The 21,298-nt window shown below is 34.0% G+C and overlaps 1 protein-coding gene across 2 annotated transcripts in view; it reads right to left on the bottom strand.

Annotated features, from left to right (window-relative positions):
• The window catches only part of LOC113108273 (collagen alpha-1(XXVIII) chain-like), a 41,726-nt gene that overhangs the window by 19,268 nt on the left and 1,160 nt on the right, over positions 1-21,298 (bottom strand). Inside the window, exons 4-14 of one of the 2 annotated variants that reach the window (XM_026271202.1) lie at positions 14,070-14,286; positions 13,169-13,324; positions 9,006-9,580; positions 7,194-7,214; positions 5,475-5,534; positions 4,318-4,371; positions 4,080-4,124; positions 3,244-3,270; positions 3,112-3,156; positions 2,953-2,997; positions 1,869-1,922 (exon numbers count right to left, since the gene is read on the bottom strand). In XM_026271202.1, coding sequence (XP_026126987.1) covers positions 1,869-1,922; positions 2,953-2,997; positions 3,112-3,156; positions 3,244-3,270; positions 4,080-4,124; positions 4,318-4,371; positions 5,475-5,534; positions 7,194-7,214; positions 9,006-9,580; positions 13,169-13,313 — 1,071 coding nt within the window. In that variant the 5' untranslated portion in view covers positions 13,314-13,324; positions 14,070-14,286. Of the gene's footprint in view, positions 1-1,868; positions 1,923-2,952; positions 2,998-3,111; positions 3,157-3,243; positions 3,271-4,079; positions 4,125-4,317; positions 4,372-5,474; positions 5,535-7,193; positions 7,215-9,005; positions 9,581-13,168; positions 13,325-14,069; positions 14,287-21,298 lie in introns of those variants that run through there. The other variant, XM_026271203.1, reaches the window with a different exon arrangement.

Raw genomic sequence — 21,298 nt, 5'->3', positions numbered from 1 at the left:
GGAACCAGAACCGTTAAATTATTTACGATGCCTGTCCATATTTAGGGCGCTTAAGAAGCATTGCACCATCTGTAGAAGTATTATTATGGATTATGGCCTTGTATTTTGACCAGAAGTATCAGTTTAAAGTAAAATCGTCTTAATGATGAATTAGCTTTTTTACAAACAAGCAGCCTTGTACTTCATAAGATGTAAATTAATGGACTGTATTTGTGTGGATTATTGTGATCTTTTTATCAGCTGTTTGGACTCTCATTCTGACGGCACCCATTCACTGCAGAGGATCCACTTGTGAGGAAGTGATATAATGCTACATTTCTCCAAATCTGTTCCCATGAAGAAGAAAAAACCTCATCTACATCTCAGATGGCCTGAGGGTGTGAGTACATTTTCAACTAATTTTCATTCTTGGGTGAACTATTCCTTTCATTTTCAACCAGGACTTGACCCATAAAGAAATGTACTGTTTAAAAAAAAATACAAAGTACAATCCAATTTAATCAAGTAGGTTAATCTGCTCATGACATTTACAGCTCGCTCTCATGTGCTGCCTTTCCACATGCTGGAAATTCTCTCAGTTCACGTCACCTGCATGTCTGTGCATGAATTAATATTTTGCACAGAATTTTTCCATCATGCACATTTCTACTGTTATTAGCTTCCAAGACAATAATCTCAATAAACCACCCATAGTCCATTTGGTGACCAAACAAGCCCTCTAGCATCTCACTGGTTGACTTTAAACCTCAGGTTTTTAATAATAATGGCTATATCACGGTATCATCTATTTTTAGATGATAAACTGGAAGTACAAAACAAATTTGTTTCATGGTGGGCTGTGACATTTTGTGAACCTGTGCATGTATGAAGAAGGATCCCTAATTAGTGAGGACATCTGCAGAGCTGTCTGAACCTCTGAATGCTTCCTGCAGTTAAATTAAACAAGGGGAGACTACTGGCAGAGCAGCAGATCTCTATTAAAGAAATCCAAAACATGTCAAAACACGCTGGATGCAGTTTGTGATCCCTTTGTACTGGAGACACAGAAAATTGTAAAGAATTGCATCTATTTTCAATATAATAATTTTGACAAGAATACAAACAAGGCTGTTAGGAATAAAAGGACTGTGTTTTTCATGTATTGTACTATTGTTTAAGAACATACTAACTACTCAGCTGATAAAACTTCTTTCTGAAAAAATCTTTCAGTACATAAAAACTCCACAGAACATCTTGGAGGACCTTGATACAGTGGATGCCATTGGAAAGACTAAACATGTCCCTCACAGCCTTATGTTATCCATGTAAAAATCAATGTCATCTAATCTGATTAAGGTCTATAGCTTTCTGTTTGTAAACAAATTAAGTGTTATTAACTTTTAAATATTCGTGTTCCACAGAAAAATTATAATAATAGCATACGGGTTTAGAACAACATGAGGAGTAAATAATGAAAGAAATGAATTGTTGGATGGACTATTCCTTTATAATATGACTAAAAGTAAGACAATCTCAGATGCATTGTAAATGGATGCATACATCATACTGTTCTTGTCAAGGCCTAGAAACATAATGTTTTCTTCTGTTAAATGGTAAATGAGTGCATCATTTAATCAGAAATGGAATTAAATGATTATTCCTTCTAAAGAAATGTGAATGCATCAATATTTCTCATACATTTTTGCCAGAATGTTCTAATGGATTTTATCTAATGATTATATCAAACAAACAAGCTTCCAGTGCATGGGGTTTCTCATGCACAATAGCATGCTGGAATCACAGGACACAGTGAAATTTTCCAGGTGTGCGTGTTAAACATGATGAGCTGACATTTTCAGGATAATGGTTTGTGATTATAAGCCACAGACCTTCTTTCCCTGTGGGCCTTCTGGTCCGATGTCACCCTGTGGTCCTGGTAAACCCTGCAGGGGAAACATGAAAGAGTGTGTTACAGTGTCTATCATCAACATATGAGTCTCTAAGACATTATCTGTAGACACCAAAGCATTATGCTGCTTTACAATACAGGAAAATGTACGTTTAATCATATGTTGGGGGAAATTCAACATGTGTTTTAACATATACCTCCTGAAATATATTGAAGCCAGTTTCCAGCACAGGGTAAAAGATTATGTAATGAGTAACTGAAACCTTTAACGACAGTTGCCGTTTTTTATTTTTTATATATTTTTTTTTACTGTAAATGTTACTGATTTAAAAAAAAATTTACATTTTAAACTATTTCCATAAAATACTTTTAATATAATTTACTTTCTTTTTTCTCTCACAAAATCCGGAGAAAAAAAAAAAATAATCAGAATTGTGAAATATAAAAATTCCAAATCAATTTATATCACATTTCTTTGTTTTTGTATTACAATTCTGAATTTACATCTGTCAATTCTGTCTTTTTTCTCAGAATTGCAAGACAAAAGTCTGAATTGTGAGATAAAAACATGATATAAAAAAATTAAATGTCATCGTTATTACCTTTTATTTATTTTAATCTTGTGTTGGAAACAAGCATTTTTGAAAATAAGCTCTCAGATTTAGTTCTGTCTCAGGTGATCTAAATGCAAGCGGTCATTGCTAAATACAGCTGTAAATGGCTCACTCAAATCACATTTGCATATTCAAAAACAAATGCTCACCTATTCACCTGTCAATCAACTACACACTAAAAAAATAATCTGGTGTAGGATTTACTTTTAAACAATATACACTCAAGAATTGCTACTAAATTTCACAAATAATTTATCACAAATTTGAAAACAATTTTTGTTGCAACACTCTAAGGGTTAAAGGCATTAAACAACAGTATGGCTTTAAAAGAAATCAACTGTAAACCATAAACAATGTGATTAAACATATTACATAATATGTTTAAATAAAAAGTCAGATGTTATAATTTTTATTAAATAAATAGATATGTAATAAATGTATCAGACCCACCTGCAGACCTCTGGCCCCTTGAGTACCAACTGGACCTTCAGGACCCTGTCAGATGGTATAATATAAACACATTTAGCATTTGAAACATATTCTCTATTACTGTGTTCACAACATATTGGAGGAGTGTGTAGAAACTGTAACTTCTGAAGGGTTACGCACTCGGTCTCCTTTGATTCCTGGAGTGCCACATTCTCCTCTTTCACCCTGTAGATGGTCAGAAAAAATCATAATCATGACAGTCTCATATGCCTCCACATAAATATATTATAAATCAGTGCAGGGGTTTAGTACCTTCTCTCCATTGTAGCCTGGTTTCCCCTGGGAACAAAACAGGAAAACATTATTTATGTATGTATTATTCTTTTTTATTTTTTATGTTTATATTTACTTATTGGTCAATGATGTGACACTAATCTGGATCTATTAAATTATTGCTTTTTTTAATGCAGTTCATACACAAATTCTTGAAAACACATTTTAATTTGTGAATTAATATTAATTTAAATGTTTTTTTAGGCTTAAAGTCTCAAAAAAGTGTGGTGTAAATTATTATTTTTTTAAATAGTTTGAACTAATCTTAAAAAATAACTTAAACATACTAATTAATGTTTTGAAATAACAATGAATTTTGTCCAAATCAAAGTCAGTGTTATGTAATAAAATTTCATCATCAGAAAACCATACAACAGGAAATTACATCAAAACCAACATGGTCATCTTTAATAATTGATGATTAGTTAGTACAAATGTGTAATTAGTTCACATTTGCAAATAAATGAACTTGAATCATTAATAATATGCATATGCATACACACACATTGTATACAGTATACACTATAAAGTAGTGTTTTTGTGTATGTATGTGTAAATTTATATGTATATATATGTAAATAAACATATGTAAAATAAAAATATATTTTTCACAATAATTTCATACATTTATAAATAAATTCTTTGAAAATTAAGAAAATTAAGATTGAGTTGTGTACAAGATCTGATTCCAATTTTCTTTATGATTACATCACTTCCTTTAAACCTTTTTTCCGTGGTTTTTGTGTTTTGTTTTTTTGTACATACTTGTTTCATTTTACCCGAATAAGCAGTGATTTTGTGACCTTGCCCCTCACCTCTGTTCCTTCACGACCAGGAAGTCCACTCAAACCAGATTCACCCTAACAAGAGCACAAAACAAGTGTTTTTCAGAAAGGGTTATAAAATACAGTTGGTCAGTCTTGATTTCTGTACAATTCATTATGAGAAAGTGTTTATGAAATCTAAAGTAGAATTATGAAGTGCATCCACAGAAGCAAGCGCAAGGCAGAGAGAATGACAGATAGACAGCAGGACTGAAAACAAAATACTGACCTTTTGACCTTTAACCCCAGGGGCTCCATCCTCACCTGGACGACCCTTCTTTCCCTGCAGGGGAGATAGGAGAAAGTGAGAAGCTGTGTCAACTCCAGCCAAAATGTTTGCTCAATAGAAAAATGAATGACCTCATATGTCTGATGGGTTCATTAGACCCATAAAACTACCCAATCAAAAATGTTGTGCATGCACTTAAAGGGATAGTCCACCCCGAAATGAAAACCTGAATGCATTTCTTTCTTCAAAAGTAGATACTGTGTTTTAAAAAAGTTTGTTATCAAAAGGTTTCTGGTCACACTGACTTCCATTTCATGGACAAAACACATGGGACCCAAAACTATTCGGTTATCAACATTCTTCAAACTATGTTCCACAGAAGAAAGAAAGTCATAAAGGTTCAGAATGACATAAGGGTAAGAAGACGACAAAATGTTTAGTTTTGGTTTTTAATTTTCAATATTAAAAAAAAAAAAAAAAAAAGAATTCTGGCAAAACCACCTATTAGGAATTTAAACTAAATATTATGTTAATAAAGAAAAAAAGATTTAAAATGTTGTCGAGTTCATTATTATTATTATTTTTACCAATACAAATGAAACAATTCTTTAAAATCAATATAACAGCACTACAAATGACCAAGGACAGGCTATGAGTTCACTTGGCAGCTGGTCAGTGCTAAAAGTTCTGACCAGAGGAGGTTCAACTAATGAGAACAATTACTGAGGCCTGTCATTTAAAGTCATGGGAATGTGTGGAATCCAGAGAGGAGAAAGCACCTGGATAATAAGGGTTAGGCGTCTGTCAAAATAACTTACTCTAACATGAACCTGCCTCCTACACATTTCAGGTTAGCATTATAAGCATTTTCAGCCAAAACATGCAATTACATTCTCTTCACTTTCAACAGTCTGAACAAGAAGGATTCTTCTTTTGAGGAATCTTATTTTGTGTTTTGCCCAAGGTGGTCCTGAGGGTTCCTGAGAAAGACGATAATTATCCTAACTTTTACAAAGCGAAGCAGTTATCCAAAAATCTCTTCATCCCTCAACGGAATCCGTACCTCTTAGGAATAGAAAAAAGGAGAAAAATGTGCCTGTGGGGTCGCGTGGAAACACGTCCCATGTTGGAGGAAATTTAGAAGTGAAAATACTCACCGCCGGGCCGCTGGGTCCTCTCTCGCCCTTCTCGCAAGCACACTTCAGGGACAGAGGACACTAAATATAGAGGAAAGAGTGTAAATAAATGGAAAAGCCAGTTTTATTTGCTTTGTTTCAATAAGGCAGAGATGGGGAAGAGATGGTTTGTGTGTGTGCACACTGTAAAAAAATGACCGTAAATTGAATGGTAAAAGACTGTAAAAATGCTACAGTAAAAACCTGTTAAATGGTTAGTAGTAAATTACCCTACTATATACAGTGTAAAACTGTATTAGACATTACATGTGATTTTACGGTAGTATACCGTATTTGGAAGCGAAAAAGACTAGAGTTTACAGTGAATGCAGTGAAATTTGACATTCTCAATTCAATGCATTACATTTCAAATTTGATGTTTTTTTTGTTGTTGTTGTTTTTTCTAGGCTTTAAAGGGTGCAGTCTAACATGTGTTCATGCTTTGATAAATAAAAAAACATAATATTTTTCACATAATTTACCTTTATTCCACACCGATCTGTCCCTTCTCTGACAAATGCCTCGATTTATTTTCTGTTTTTATGAAGTCCTGCCACACTCAAGCTCAGAATGTGCTCCGGTTGTATTGTAAACAGAAAAGTCCTTTATATTGCTTATCAATTTCAGCCTGATTGAGACGTAGAGAATATTAATAAAGAGGGTCGTGCAGAACCTGTGCAAGCACAGCACTTAATGTTATGTCTGTTTGTTTTTGTCTTATACTTTTAGATATGCTGTTGTTTGTAAATGCTACTGCTTCTGTTAGCTTTTAATATATGGTTTAATTCAGATTAAAGCTTTACATCACCGCAACAGTATGCTCCCATGTATATCCATGTATAACGCTTCTCATTGTTTCGTGAAAATAAGTATATAAATGGAACAGTTTGTAGGAGCTGATCTGAATGAGAGCGGGAGAGAGAGAGAGAAATTCAGAGCAGGGCGACTCAAAGAAAACAGGATTGAGAACCTCTGCTGTAGAACATTTGTTTTGAAACTTGTGAATCCATTAGAATCGTTAGAAGACAGAATCACGATTCCTATATGCACAGATTGTTACGTGCATCCCTAGTTTACTCTTCCTCTTCTCTATAGCAGTATAACCTTTTCCCATTCTGTTGCATGTTCCTGGGGGCGGGTTTTTCTGGGTTTGTGATGTAACAGACCTTTTAAAAGATGATATGTCCATTTGCATTGAACTTTCAGCGCTACAACTTTGCAGATATTGCTTATGCTCAAACAGCAACTAGCAAACCAACTAACGTTAAAAAGTGAAATCGCAATCAACCACCCCTTTAAGTTTCATATGTGTTACCATGGTGGTGTTTAGTGTTTGTGTGAATGACACTGTGCAACTTCAATATATGTTATTATTTAAAAGCTGCTTGTGATGGGCTTTGGTTCATCATGTGACTTTCTCATCATCACCGGCATTTGGTGGTTATCAGTGTGTTACTAGGTACAAGCTACAAAACAGATTTCAGTACTTCAATAGGTTGATATATTAACATTATATCAGTTATATACGTTATTTAACTGTTAAAACCATAAAAAAAATGTTGCTACCATTTTTTGTTTACAGTAAAATTCCAGTAACTACAGCTGCCATCTTTTTACCGTAAATTTTACCGTAATTTTTTTTTTTTTTTACAGAGCATTTTAAACTATTACCATAAAATACTTTAAATATTATTTACTTACCCCATCGTTTGCCAGCTGAGCCTGTGTAGAGAGTAACAGGACAAAAATTAGATTCTGTCCAAATTTTAGCTGCTTTATTATAATTGCTGCTCTTTGGCAAGCCTTTCATTTGTGCGGTTAGGGTAAACAGTACAAACAGTTAATATCAGGCCATACATTATACAAATCTCCCAGAACAACAAATGTGATTGAAGGAAACGGTATCATTTAACATGCCTAGTCTTGCTTTACATTGGAATTATATCAAAGTGTTACTGTACAAATGAGGGGGAAAAAATAAACCTGCAGGATGTATAATAACAGTATAACAGCAGGAATGACAAAAAGGATTTATGGAATATATAAAACCACATGCATAAGCGACAACAGGACGTGTTTACTCTAGTCATAGTAAATGAAGTGTAGAAAGGCTAATCATTAGCTGTCCCAAAACGGTAAAAAAAAAAAAAAAAAAAACACAGCACATAATTATTTTATCTTCTGTGTTTTCTAAATACAGTGTCAAATGTGATTAGCTTGTCTTGTCTGCTTTAAATTGGTTTAGCAGGTCTCCCAGCCTGGCCAAATGGCAAGTCCAACCATAAAAACCTGGGCAATTAAAGACCAGAAAACTGATTTTCCAATGATTAATTTTGATTTTCTTTTTGTCATTTTTTTAAATCCCAACATTAACTGTTTACTCTGTCAGCGTTTAATGCAAAGCATAAGAATAACTCTTTTGAATCAGTGATTTGATTCTTAGTGAATCAAACAGCAGAACCAATCCACAGCACAACAAATAACTCTTATGAGTCAACTCAGTTATTTAAATCAATCATTCAAAAAGATTCAGATGTTTGTATAAGTCTGAGGGATCATCTGAATGGACCCAATAATAATAATAATAATAATAATAATGTAAAACTAATAGAAACAGTATACAGTATAACAATTAGTCAGTTTTAGAATTTTAAGAACTGAGTCATGAATGTGCATTTAGAGTGAATTTACCAAATCCTTGAACTAGAACCTTGCTTGGAATTCCAAATGACTCTTTTGAACTAATTCTTTTTAGTGAATCAAAAACATACAGTGCAAAAATATATTACTATCCTAAAAATAAATAAAATTTGAAAAAAAGTTGAAATTCAGCAGTTAGCTACCGTTTGAATCAGTCTAAAATGGAAACACCATTTTCAAGCTTATATCATTAATTGGCTGTGTCAAAAATGTATGATAAATCAAGTCAAATCCTGGAATAAAATGGAACGTTGTGAATTGAAATGGAATGAAATCTGGAAATCTATATAGATGCCCAAATGTGAACACAGAGCTCTACTATGTTAGCTGGCTTCTTCTCTGTTGGAGAAGTGTTAGTGGCTTGTAACTCTTAAAACACTCTTGAACAAGCCCAGACAGAATCAGGAGACTTTTTGTATTTCCTGAACTCATTTTATGGAAACAATTGCTACACTTTATTTTAAGGCGTCCTTGTTACCGTGTGCATTAACTAACTATATGGTAGGATTAGGGTTTGGCTTAGTGTTATATATGTAATTATGCATAATTTATTGTCATAATAGAAAGTACAATGTAACGTTTAACAAGGACACCTTCAAATATAGTGTTACCAGATAAATCTGTTGAATGGATTTAAACAGTAATAAATGAAGCTGAATATAGCCTTATTGGTAGCTGAAGCCAAAATAATGAACACAAATATACTCAAGTTGCTGGAATGAGTATGATTAGTGCAGTTCCAAGAAATGTGTGTGGGCCTGTCTATGCATACAGTATGAGAACAGAATGAGTGATTGGCAAAACCATACTTACAATCTGAATTATGACTTTTTCCATGACGTTCGTGTCCTGTAGATTATAGAGGAATTTGCTGGCTGGTGTACTGGCCAGCAGTCTCAGGTTTGCTGTGTTGGCAGGGTCATTGGCGCTACGGGTGATGCCAATCGTGAAGACCTTCACGCCCTGGTTCTTTGCGTCAGCCATAGCGGAGAAGATATCAGGGTTTCTGGGATGAAAAGTCCCATCTGTGAGGAGCAGGGCGATCTTGATGCTTTCTGGGCTCGATTCTTCCACAAATATCTTGGTCATGTTGGTGATGGCGTAGGTGGTGTAAGTGCCGTGGCCGATGTAGGCCATCGGTGCGATGCTGCTCTTGAAGCTCTCAGAGCCTCTCCACTGTTTAAGGGTCTGCTCGATAATGACGTGGCTGCTGTACTGAAGCAGGGCCGCTCTCCAGCTGAGTTTGCGACTTGTGTCCAAACGGATGCTCTGGAGGCCTTCTATAATGTCCATAGTGAACTGTTTCTCCTGCTGGTGGTGGTCCTTGGCCGTCTCAGAGCTGTCCAGCAGGAAGGCCAACTCTAGACTGCAGTCCTCATCCAAGATGGCTGACGCCACAGCATGGGCAAAAAATGGAAAGAGCAGTGTTAAAGAAAGATTCAACACAGTCAAACAACAAAGGAAATTCATTAGGCCGCCAAATGTTTTTTGACAAAACATAAATTAATACATGATTCATTTTGACTAACTATTCATTTATTCCCTGATATGTAGTGTATGATTCAGCATATTTCACTGTACTTATATGACCGCCATCAGTTCGTAGCAGTGAATGAAGATGTATCATATCGATCACAAGTGCAGTATGGAGTACCTCAAGGCTCAGTTCTAGGGCCGCTACTCTTCACGCTTTATATGTTACCCTTGGGAGATATCATCAGGAAACATGGTGTTAGCTTTCACTGTTATGCTGATGATACGCAGCTCTATATTTCCTCGCAGCCCGGTGAAACACACCAATTTGAAAAACTAATGGAATGCATAGTCGATATAAAAAATTGGATGACGAGTAATTTCTTACTGCTAAATTCAGAAAAAACAGAGGTGTTAATCATAGGGCCTAAAAACTCTACTTGTAATAACCTAGAACACTGTCTAAGACTCGATGGTTGCTCTGTCAATTCTTCGTCATCAGTTAGGAACCTAGGTGTGATACTTGATCGCAATCTTTCCTTAGAAAGCCACGTTTCTAGCATTTGTAAAACTGCATTTTTCCATCTCAAAAATATATCTAAATTACGGCCTATGCTCTCAATGTCAAATGCAGAAATGTTAATCCATGCATTTATGACTTCAAGGTTAGACTATTGTAATGCTTTATTGGGTGGTTGTTCTGCACGCTTGGTAAACAAACTACAGCTAGTCCAAAATGCAGCAGCAAGAGTTCTTACTAGAACCAGGAAGTATGACCATATTAGCCCGGTCCTGTCCACACTGCACTGGCTCCCTATCAAACATCGTATAGATTTTAAAATATTGCTTATTACTTATAAAGCCCTGAATGGTTTAGCACCTCAGTATTTGAATGAGCTCCTTTTACATTATACTCCTCTACGTCCGCTACGTTCTCAAAACTCAGGCAATTTGATAATACCTAGAATATCAAAATCAACTGCGGGCGGCAGATCCTTTTCCTATTTGGCGCCTAAACTCTGGAATAACCTACCTAACATTGTTCGGGAGGCAGACACACTCTTGCAGTTTAAATCTAGATTAAAGACCCATCTCTTTAACTTGGCATACACATAACATACTAATATGCTTTTAATATCTAAATCCGTTAAAGGATTTTTAGGCTGCATTAATTAGGTAAACTGGAACCGGAACACTTCACATAACACCGTACTTTCTACATCATTAGAAGAATGGCATCTACGCTAATATTTGTCTGTTTCTCTCTTGTTCCGAGGTCACCGTGGCCACCAGATCCAGTCTGTGTCCAGATCAGAGGGTCACTGCAGTCACCCGGATCCAGTACGTATCCAGACCAGATGGTGGATCAGCACCTAGAAAGGACCTCTACTGCCCTGAAAGACAGCGGAGACCAGGACAACTAGAGCCCCAGATACAGATCCCCTGTAAAGACCTTGTCTCAGAGGAGCACCAGGACAAGACCACAGGAAACAGATGATTCTTCTGCACAATCTGACTTTGCTGCAGCCTGGAATTGAACTACTGGTTTCGTCTGGTCAGAGGAGAACTGGCCCCCCAACTGAGCCTGGTTTCTCCCAAGGTTTTTTTCTCCATTCTATCACCGATGGAGTTTCGGTTCCTTGCCGCTGTCGCCTCTGGCTTGCTTAGTTGGGGTCACTTCATCTACAGCGATATCATTGACTTGATTGCAAATTAAAACAGACACTATTTCAACTGAACAGAGATGACATAACTAAATTCAATGATGAACTGCCTTTAACTATCATTTTGCATTATTGAGACACTGTTTTCCAAATGAATGTTGTTCAGTGCTTTGGCGCAATGTATTTTGTTTAAAGCACTATATAAATAAAGGTGATTGATTGATTGATTGATACTTAGTTTAATATTGTCATTAATTAACACAGCTATCAACACCACAAAATGGCCAACATTGTTTTCAGATTAAAAATAAATAAATAAATAAATAAATATATAAATATATTTTTTTTATAAATAAATTACTTAAAATTTATATATTTAATAAATATAAAATATTTAGCAAATTAGATGTTACATATATTGAGTAAATTACATAAATATATAAATCACCAACACCCTGATGAAGGCCAATGGGCCGATACGCGTTGGTGTTTTAATGCTTTAGCCCAACCATTAAAGGCTTTTTTACTTTTGCATCCTATTGAGTGCCTGGACTTGGATTTTTTTCCAAAATCTTTTTTTACATAAATATATATTGAGTAAATTAGACCATTGTGGGAAATTAAGTGTTTTATAAAGTGAAGGTCAATTTATTATATTACATATATATATATATATTAGTCAATGACAAAATAATGTGTGTGTGTGTGTGTGTTACTGGAAATATCTAATATGTTGTGCGTAAGATAACATTCATAATGCATATTAAGAAGATTTATATTTTATAAAGTATATTTATACTGAGTAAATTTGATAAATTATATACATAATATTTTACAATATTTTAAGGAAATTACATTATATAACTACATAAATAAATATACATATTAGATATATTAAGTAAACTGGATAAATGATAACGTTTGTTATAAAATTGTTCATAATAACTGATCTATAAAATAAAAGTTAATTTATTAAAATAATAATAATAAAGTAAATTGACTGCAGCAATTTGTTTTCATGTCGTTCCATTTTTCATGCTTCGTTCAATTCAAATTCCAGAATTCCAGTTTTAACTTCAATAAAGACTGAATAGTTTCTGAATAGTGCTCAGTGCTAAGCCCTGCCATTTATTTAGCTATTTGTCTTTTTTTTTCTTTTCTGAAAAAGTTACATTACTCCACAATGTTTCAGAAAATGTCAATGTCGTCGTACAAAAAAAGAAGAAAACTAATCCTCCAAATCTCCTAATAATCCTTTTTGGACTCATGAAGCAATGCAGTCTGTCATCTGATCTTCCTTGCAACTCAGCAGCTCATCAGTCTTCATGTCACCAGTGACAAAACATGGCCTACCAGCTCTCATACAGATATGAATAAATCATGTTCATGTTAAGAGAACTGAACGCCTCAGGGCTCCAAAATCACTACATCCAGACACATCCTCCTCCGAGACGGCCTTTAAATATGCTGCTAGTATGTCTAGTATGTCCTAACATGACATTGCATGTTTTAAGGCATAAAACTAACTTTATGTTTCTTAGACAGTACGTGATGCACTGATGGCGATCCATGATTTTACAGCTTATACATAGTAAAGAAAAGACACAAATATCCTTATTGGGTGTCAACCACTTTTATGGGTGAAGTAAACATCAAATCCATTAGCAACCATAATGTGACACATCTGAGTGAAACAGGATATTCAATAAGCAAACATGTAGGAAATGACTTGATTTTATCCATTGACAATTGATTGGATCATTAAAAATCAACAAAATCCACAACAGACCATCTATATCATTTATTTACTCTACTAAAACAATGCATGCACATTCTCACCTTGACCGTCATGTTTCTGCAGAACGGCTGCCGTCTGTCCTCTAGTCTTAACTCTTGTTGGTCCAGTTTTTTCCTCATAGAAATCCTGAGCCCAAACGCTCAGCAAAACAAAACACAACACAGACCAGCTTAACGTATGAGCCATGACCGCCACTCCTGCAAAAATCATAATATATTAGTATGTTAATAGAAACTTGAAAAGAACATGTCCAGATCACAATTTACACTCAAAAGAGGAAGATTAAATTGTGCATGAATGGAATTAAGCTTATTTTAAGGCCATTAATTGTAATTTTCTTTATAATATCACAAAACCTTTTATAAAACAACAACAACAAAAAAAAAAATGGCAGCAACGAATGTCACATAAATAGTTTCACTTGCAATGCAATTTTTATATTTATTTTTTTTAATGCAAAACACATGATCTTTCTCTGCAAAATCACATTTCATGCCAAAATCATGTATGAAGAGAATGAAGCTTAGTTCATGGCCATTGATTGTATAAATAAAAATGGCAATAAGAAAGTTCGCAAAGTCAAAAATGTCCTCAAAATATTATATAATAATTTTCATTAGTGTGAAAAAATATGGAAAACGTCATGAAAATGTCACATGCAATACAAAAAGATAATTTATTCTCATTTTATTTATGAAAAACACATTTTCTTATTTTCTTTGTTTTTTCCTCAAACGTGAATCGATAAACCATTATCTATTTCCAAGGGCACATAAAACAAAAATGATATTATTTTCATACAAACCTGCTTGGCATGTACTATACATTATAGTAGTATATAACCTTCCATACAGACTTAATTACCCGACTAAAAATGCAAAGCTCAAAGACAGCAATAAAAGAAAGGCTCATATTTTTATTAGCTGTTGAAAAGTGACTCACCTTTGGCAGCAAAGCCTCTTGCCACAAGCGAGCAGTGCAGGTGTGCAGCTCAGCGTTCCTCAGGTGACGTCTGAGTGAGTGAAGCAGACTCTGAAGTGAATCACCAGAAGTAGACGACGTCCTCAGGCTGTATCTGCCGCTGTCACAGCCCATTTCCCTCCCACTTTTAAGACGAGGAGGACCCACCGAACTCTTTTCTGCATGTATCCCCTCAAGACTGCAGAGAGAGTGAATCTAAAAGCTTGGAATGTACCATAAAAAAATAAAAACAATGCTCAAAAGATATTTAGGCTTAAATGCATTATTATATTATTGAAAAGCCCTTGCTACGTGTACGGTGTTAACCTAACTGTGACTTGTTATAGCACTTATATCATTGCTTTTTGTTGTTTTTGATTGCTTCCACTGTCCTCATCTGTAAGTCGCTTTGGATAAAAGCGTCTGGTAAATGAATAAATGTAAATGCAAGATTTGTGTATTTGAATTGCACTTAAAAAGTCCTTCCACTTGGACTACACAGTTTTGATGCATAATTATCAGTCCTACATAAATGAAACTATAAAAACCTCTATAAAAACCAAAATGTGTTTTAAATAAGCAGTAACCAGGTTTATTTATTTGTCACCAATGAGTCCCAATTGGTTTCAATGCATTTTAATACTTTGTATATTGGTTATTCCAAATATGGATTACTTTTGTGATTTTTTCTTCTGCTTCTTAGAGTCGTTCATTATGAACTGTCATTGTGAAGTGAATTTGAAAAGATATGCGGATGTACAGATACTGACAGTACTATTCTGCTGATCTACTACTGCTGGTTTAGGCTTTTATGCCACAGGACAGGCTGAAGATATACGAGACGAGGCAAACAAAGAGGAATATGGGTGGAGTTAGTTTTACAAGTCTTTAGTCTTTCTTCAGACATTCCACGAGATGCTAAGGTGGTTGTCATGATGATCAGAGGGCTTGACCTCAGCTAGTCTTTTCTTTAGCATTGTCCCGTCCCTCGGTCCTGGTCATCAGGGGTGTTGCACTGGCTTAAAATAGCACCACAATGTGAAGTGAGATCATCCCTGCCATTCTGAAAGAAATACTGAGCGGTTTCCAAACAACTATGATATATACACACTGCTGTGCAAAAGTTTGAGTTGATTTTTAAAGAAGTCTCGGTAACACTTTAGAATAAGGTTCCATTAGTTAATGTTAGTTAACTACTTTCGTTAACATGAACTAAGCAAGAACAATCCTTCTACAGCATTTATAAGTCTTAGTTCATGTTAATTTCAACATTTACTAATGCATTATTTAAATCAAAAGTTGTGCTTGTTAACATTAGTTAATGCACTTTGAATTACCATGAACTAACAATGAATAACTGTATTTTCATTAACTAACATTAACGAAGATGAATAAATACAGTAATAAATGTATTATTCATTGTTTGTTCATGTTAATTAATACATTAACTAACATTAACTAATGGAACCTTATTCTAAAGTGTTACCGAAGTCTCTTGCTCAACAAGGAGGAATTTATTTGATTAGAAATATATTAAAATAGTAATATTATAAAATACTATTGCACTTTAAAATAGACGTTTACTATGTAATTTATTCCTGTGATGCAAAGCTGTATTTTCGGCATCATTACTCCAGTCTTCAGTGCACATGATCCTTCAAAATTTTTATTTAATCATTTTTGTATACAGCTTTGCTGCATTATATTTTTGTGTAAACCGTATTGTATTTTTTGGTGAGTAGAAAGGTCAAAAGAACATCATTTATTTGAAATTTGTAAAAGTATAAACAGTAATTTAAAATAAATTGCATGGCCTGAAGCATGTTTTGATGTTCACTAAATAGTCAAATATATTATTAAAATTCATGAGAATAAAATATTTTTCCATTTTACGGATAGTAAAATTTTTTTTTTTTTTATAAAATAGCACAAACAGAAAAATAGCTGTATGGCAACAAAAAAGGAAAAGAGGAATGTTTGCAGTTTATATATTATCTGGGGCATATTTTTCGGTTGGTTTCTGACCTGAGTGTGAGCGTATGTGACCTGTGACCGAAGTGCAAGTATGATACAAGTGTTTGCACGTCCAGAAGCCGAAGCTGTTTTCTTCAGCTGTGCTGTGGGTGACGGGGATTTCAGTTTCAGACTCCGCAGGCTATGACTGACACTCTGGAATGCTTTGTTTCGGGAGCAGCACATTCTACCCTCTCGGTGCCATTGTGAACCATGGATAAGGATTATGGTAGAAAACTATGAATGTAAAAGAAAAAAAGAAATCTCGTTATTATTTCAACAGCAACAGGAATGGAGAGCTGGGGCCTGTTCCATAAAACAAGTTTACAAAATAAGCCAGGCTTATTTGGTTAACTAGTTTTATGAAACAGGCCCCAGAAGCCTCTTTCTTCTCAGATGTTTTCCTAAGATTGTTTTTTTTTTTTTTTTTTGCCAGCTTTTGTCTTTTGGTGGAAATATTCTTTAAATTGTTATTTTAGTCAGTTATACTCACCTAAATTGGCATCTGTTTTTAGTCAATATAAATAACATATTCCCAGCGATAACATTCTTAGAACTATTCTCTCAAAGTTCTGAACAAATGTAACACTCCAGTAACATTATTAGAATGTTCATTCAAAGTTTTTTGATGTTCCTCAAAATGTTAGCGCACACACACACAAATTATTTATACATTGTGTATAGAAAGTTTTTTTTTTTTTTTCTGGAAATTATTTTCATTATTTTTGACCCTGGACTAAACCAGTTATGAGGGTAAATTTTTTTGTATTTATACACAACCTGAAAGCTGAATAAATAAGCTTTCCAGTGATGTATGGATTGTTAGTTTAGGGTAATATTTGTACGTGATACAACTATTTTAAAATCTGGAATCTGAGAGTGTAAAGAAATAAACATTGAGAAAATAACATTTAAAGTTGTCCAAATCAAGTTCTTAGCAATGCATATTACTAATCAAAATTTTTTTTTTATATATTTACTTTAGGAAAATTAAAAAAAGATATTTATGTAACATGATCTTTACTTTATATCCTAATGGAATAAAATAAAATAAAGGTATTTTTGACCCACACACTGCATTGTTGGCTATTGCTACAAATATACCAGTGCCACTTTTGTGCTCAAGGGTCACATTTTGATGTTTGTCTAACATTTAAAAACTTTTTTCAGTGTTCAGGGAACATTCAAGGGCAGCATATGTATAATGTTTGAAAAATCATAGAACAGTCCCATTGCATATTCAATAAAAAAAAAAAATGGTTTTCAGTACTTAATGGCAACATTAGCAAAATGCTCTCAGAATTGTATTTTTGTTAGCTGGGTTAGTGGATGAAAACATATAAAAGTAAATTCAACACATGTATAAACATGCATCACCATTTAACATAAATTAACAATAAGAGTATACTATTGTAATAATGTTGTGAATCTTTATGATTTTGTTACTCGTCATACAGTTACAGAAAGAGCATGTTCACAAGATGACTGACATATTTTGACTTAGTCCAAATGAATTAAATCCACAAGTGAATTTGAACAGATTTGATTATTTAAAATCATATTTGTATAAATCTTTATTCCTTAATTCAGTATATTTTAATAAAAACAATAATTATCATCACAATGTTTCATCGGATCTATCATTGACAATTCTTCACTGACAAAATGTTGTGTGGCATTTTTGCTAAATGATTCCAAATGCAAATTTTTCATCAATGAAATTAAATATTTTTATTTACTAATGAACATTTTGTTTCTCAAATGTAAAGCCAAATGATCTTCTTAACCTAAAGGACTAAGGCAATCTTAAAGGTGCAGCTCAGCCACAAATGATGAATTTTCTCTGAAGACTGACTAAATCAAGTAAAGGCATGCAGCAGTGCTCTGCTCTTTCCATTGTTAGGAATCCCAGCTGTGGAGGGAATGAACAGCGACACACTGGAATGACTGTTAAAGCTGCGTTTCTTTAATAATACACATCAAAGGCGAGGAAATGACCAAGAGATTTATCAGGTGAGAGTCTGTGCAAAAGTGCAGATGTTGGGGCGTGGCTTCAGTTGTGGGCGGAGCCACAATTGTGGTGGGAGTTTTCCACCAATGCAAGTTTGCACTGCTGTCATATTAGGAGGTGGTCCAGGATCATCAGCCTTTCAGTTTGCAATTCAAGCTCCATTCTCCAGATAATTTTTCAACATGGAAGTAAGCTGTTCACTGTGAATGTGCCAGACTTTATTAGCCAATAGGCCTATAGGTAAATAACTACAAATTTCCTATACAAACCAGTGTGTTTACGACTACAATCATATATTAAAATAATATGATAACAAACAGCAGTTTGCAATATCAAGCGACTTAACAGACTGTTTTGACACAGCTAAAAAACTGGATGTAAACTGCTATGCTATGTTGGAATTACTATAACTGAGTTTCCAGCAAATAAAAAGTGTCACAACTTTGTCAAACTCTGAATTACAAGTTGGAAACTTGGAAATTGTGGAGGCTTGAACATTTAGGGAAGTTATGTGGTAAGATTGTATTATGAAAATTATTCTCTCCAAGCTGCATTTATTTGATAAGAAATATATTAATATTGTAAAATATTTTTTGAATTTAAAACATGAGTTTTGTATTTTAATACATTTTAAAATGTATTTATTTCTGTGATGCAAAGCTGCATTTTTAGCAGCCTGTCCTCCAGTCTTCAGTGTCACATTCTAAGATGCTGGTTTGCTGCAGGAACCATTTCTTATTCATTAAAATAAATCATTTAAAAGCTTGAATGAGTGCCACTGAGTATTTGAACAATATAAAAATATTATTGCAAATTTTATGTTGTTCATTATTTGTGATACATTGTGACATTATTTTTTTTCATATTTAAATCTCACGATTTAGACATTAAAAAAGCAATATGACAGAAAGGGGTCCAGAAAGGGCCTCGAGACACCATAATACATCCTTTTACTGTTTTGGCAATACTTTGGCATTAGACCATGCTTGAATCATTATAACAATAAGACTTTTCTTTATTTTGGAGTAAAATGTGCATGTGGGCATCGCTGCTTAAAAAAATGGATTGTGAAACTAACGTTGAAATCCGATCTCCCAGAAAAGAGCTCAAAAAGTCTTTAAAACCAGCCTCAAGACTTGCAAACCAGCTTAGGCCAGTTTAAGATGTTTTTTTTTTTCAGGGATGTTCTTATAAAAATATTTTTTTTCATTTTGCTTTTATTTATACTCAAAATGCTTTACATATCATATAAATAATAAATTAAAAGATCTTAACAGTCAAGTCCTCTCTCCAACAGTGTGTTTGGAAAGAATTACAACAGACAAAACAAAAGAGACACAAACAGAGTCTTTGACACCATTCCAGTGGTTCCCATCTAAGGCAATTCCCATATTCACAGCACTTCTGAGGAAGAAGATTGTCATGGCAGTGGGGTAAAGAAACACTGACCAGGTCAAATGCAGTCAAAGGCCAGCTGCAATGGTCAGTTATGGCACGGACGCAAACTTGCCTCAACTTGATAAGATGCATGAAATGGCAACGTGCAATTACGAGAACACAAAGGACTCCAGCATTTTGACCGCAACCTCACAGCCATTAAAAACTCACACGGATGATATAAGGACTAACATACCTAACCTCAAAGGTTAAAGATCTGAGCCGGTCCTCAGGTTCACATCCTAGAAATACCATCATTTCTGAAACAGAAAATGCTCTGCTACACGATTAAATATCCTCCAATTAGGACTCAAATATTTCAATGGAAACATCTTTACCTAGTTAACTCGAGACTAACATGCTGTCAGGTGTGAACATCTATAAATCCATCCAGATGTTCTATTCTATAAAACATATATACAGATGCAGACCAGATGACCACTATACAATTACACAAACTACCTGTTATTTCCCCATATATATTAGTTCAGAAAAGACACCAAAATGACTACACTAAAAATTACAAAGAGCAAAACATTGGCAAGTACTGTAGTTTTATGCCCAAGCTTGTTCATTTGTAAATCAAGAAGACATACCTGACAGGAACACAGATTCATTCTGTTATGTTATCAGAGCAAGGAGGAATACATGTCGAGTCAATACATGGCCTTAAGTGCTGGAAGGAAGTGGAACTGCAAGGTGAGCAATGCATTTCTATATGTGCTATATGGCTTGAGAGCTTTAACTAAGACGGAACGAGGCTACATGCAGAACAGTCCAATTTATTGCATATACAGAGCATTAGATAGAGCTGTCAAGATGATTCAATTCTGACTGGTTATACAAATAGTGGTGATCTGTATCAATTCAATATAACATTTTTGTATATATATATATATATATATATATATATATATATATATATATATATATATATATACGTATATTTTAAATGCTTGGAATAATGTAAATGCATTTTTTTCCCCTGAAAAACACAAAATATATTTTGACGAATTGTGGGATCCAAACACCATTGGAACCTATTTATTTTTATTGTATGGACAAAAGGGGGTGATTAATTAATAACCCAATGTTATTTTTTGGATGAACTATTCATTTAAATTTGAACATTATAATTAATTACAAAGTTTCTGCATGTCCTTCCACAAATTAAGTCTTAACAAATTCTTAAATCGGAGCAGCAAGTCAGAAATTCATAAAGTTAAACCATTAAATGTTGCATTTTTACTGCAAAAATCTTGCAAAAATTGTTTTGTTTTATAATACAAATATCTAAATATTCTTAAATCTGGATATTAGGCAAATTGAAGGTAAGAAGTGTAAATTAAAACATGAATAAATATCTGTCAATATTATATTATGTTGATCTTTCTGAGGCCAGCGGCAGATTTGTGTTTGGTTTCATCATTTTGATCAGTTTCTTATCAAACAATGTAATTTTGCATCTTTTTATCTTGATTTAAGAATCTATATAGAGTAATGGAGGTTGGTTGGAAGTTGTATTTTCAGACTTTGAATTATAATACAAGGCATTTACAATCAGAGACCATATTAATGTATATAGTGATGTAATGTATTGTGTTCCATTCATACCTGCATTCCAATAAATGTTCTTTAGTTGATCTTATACATAATACATTTTATAAAACCTGCAGAAATCCTGAATTATCTGATAAGCATCATATGATATAACCATCTTGGTTGGAGAGAGCTAAAAAAGTTGTGGGAT

This window comes from Carassius auratus, chromosome 9 (assembly GCF_003368295.1).
Source record: "Carassius auratus strain Wakin chromosome 9, ASM336829v1, whole genome shotgun sequence".
NCBI classification, from domain to species: Eukaryota; Metazoa; Chordata; class Actinopteri; order Cypriniformes; family Cyprinidae; genus Carassius; species Carassius auratus.
This window is presented reverse-complemented; position numbering and strand designations above follow the sequence as displayed.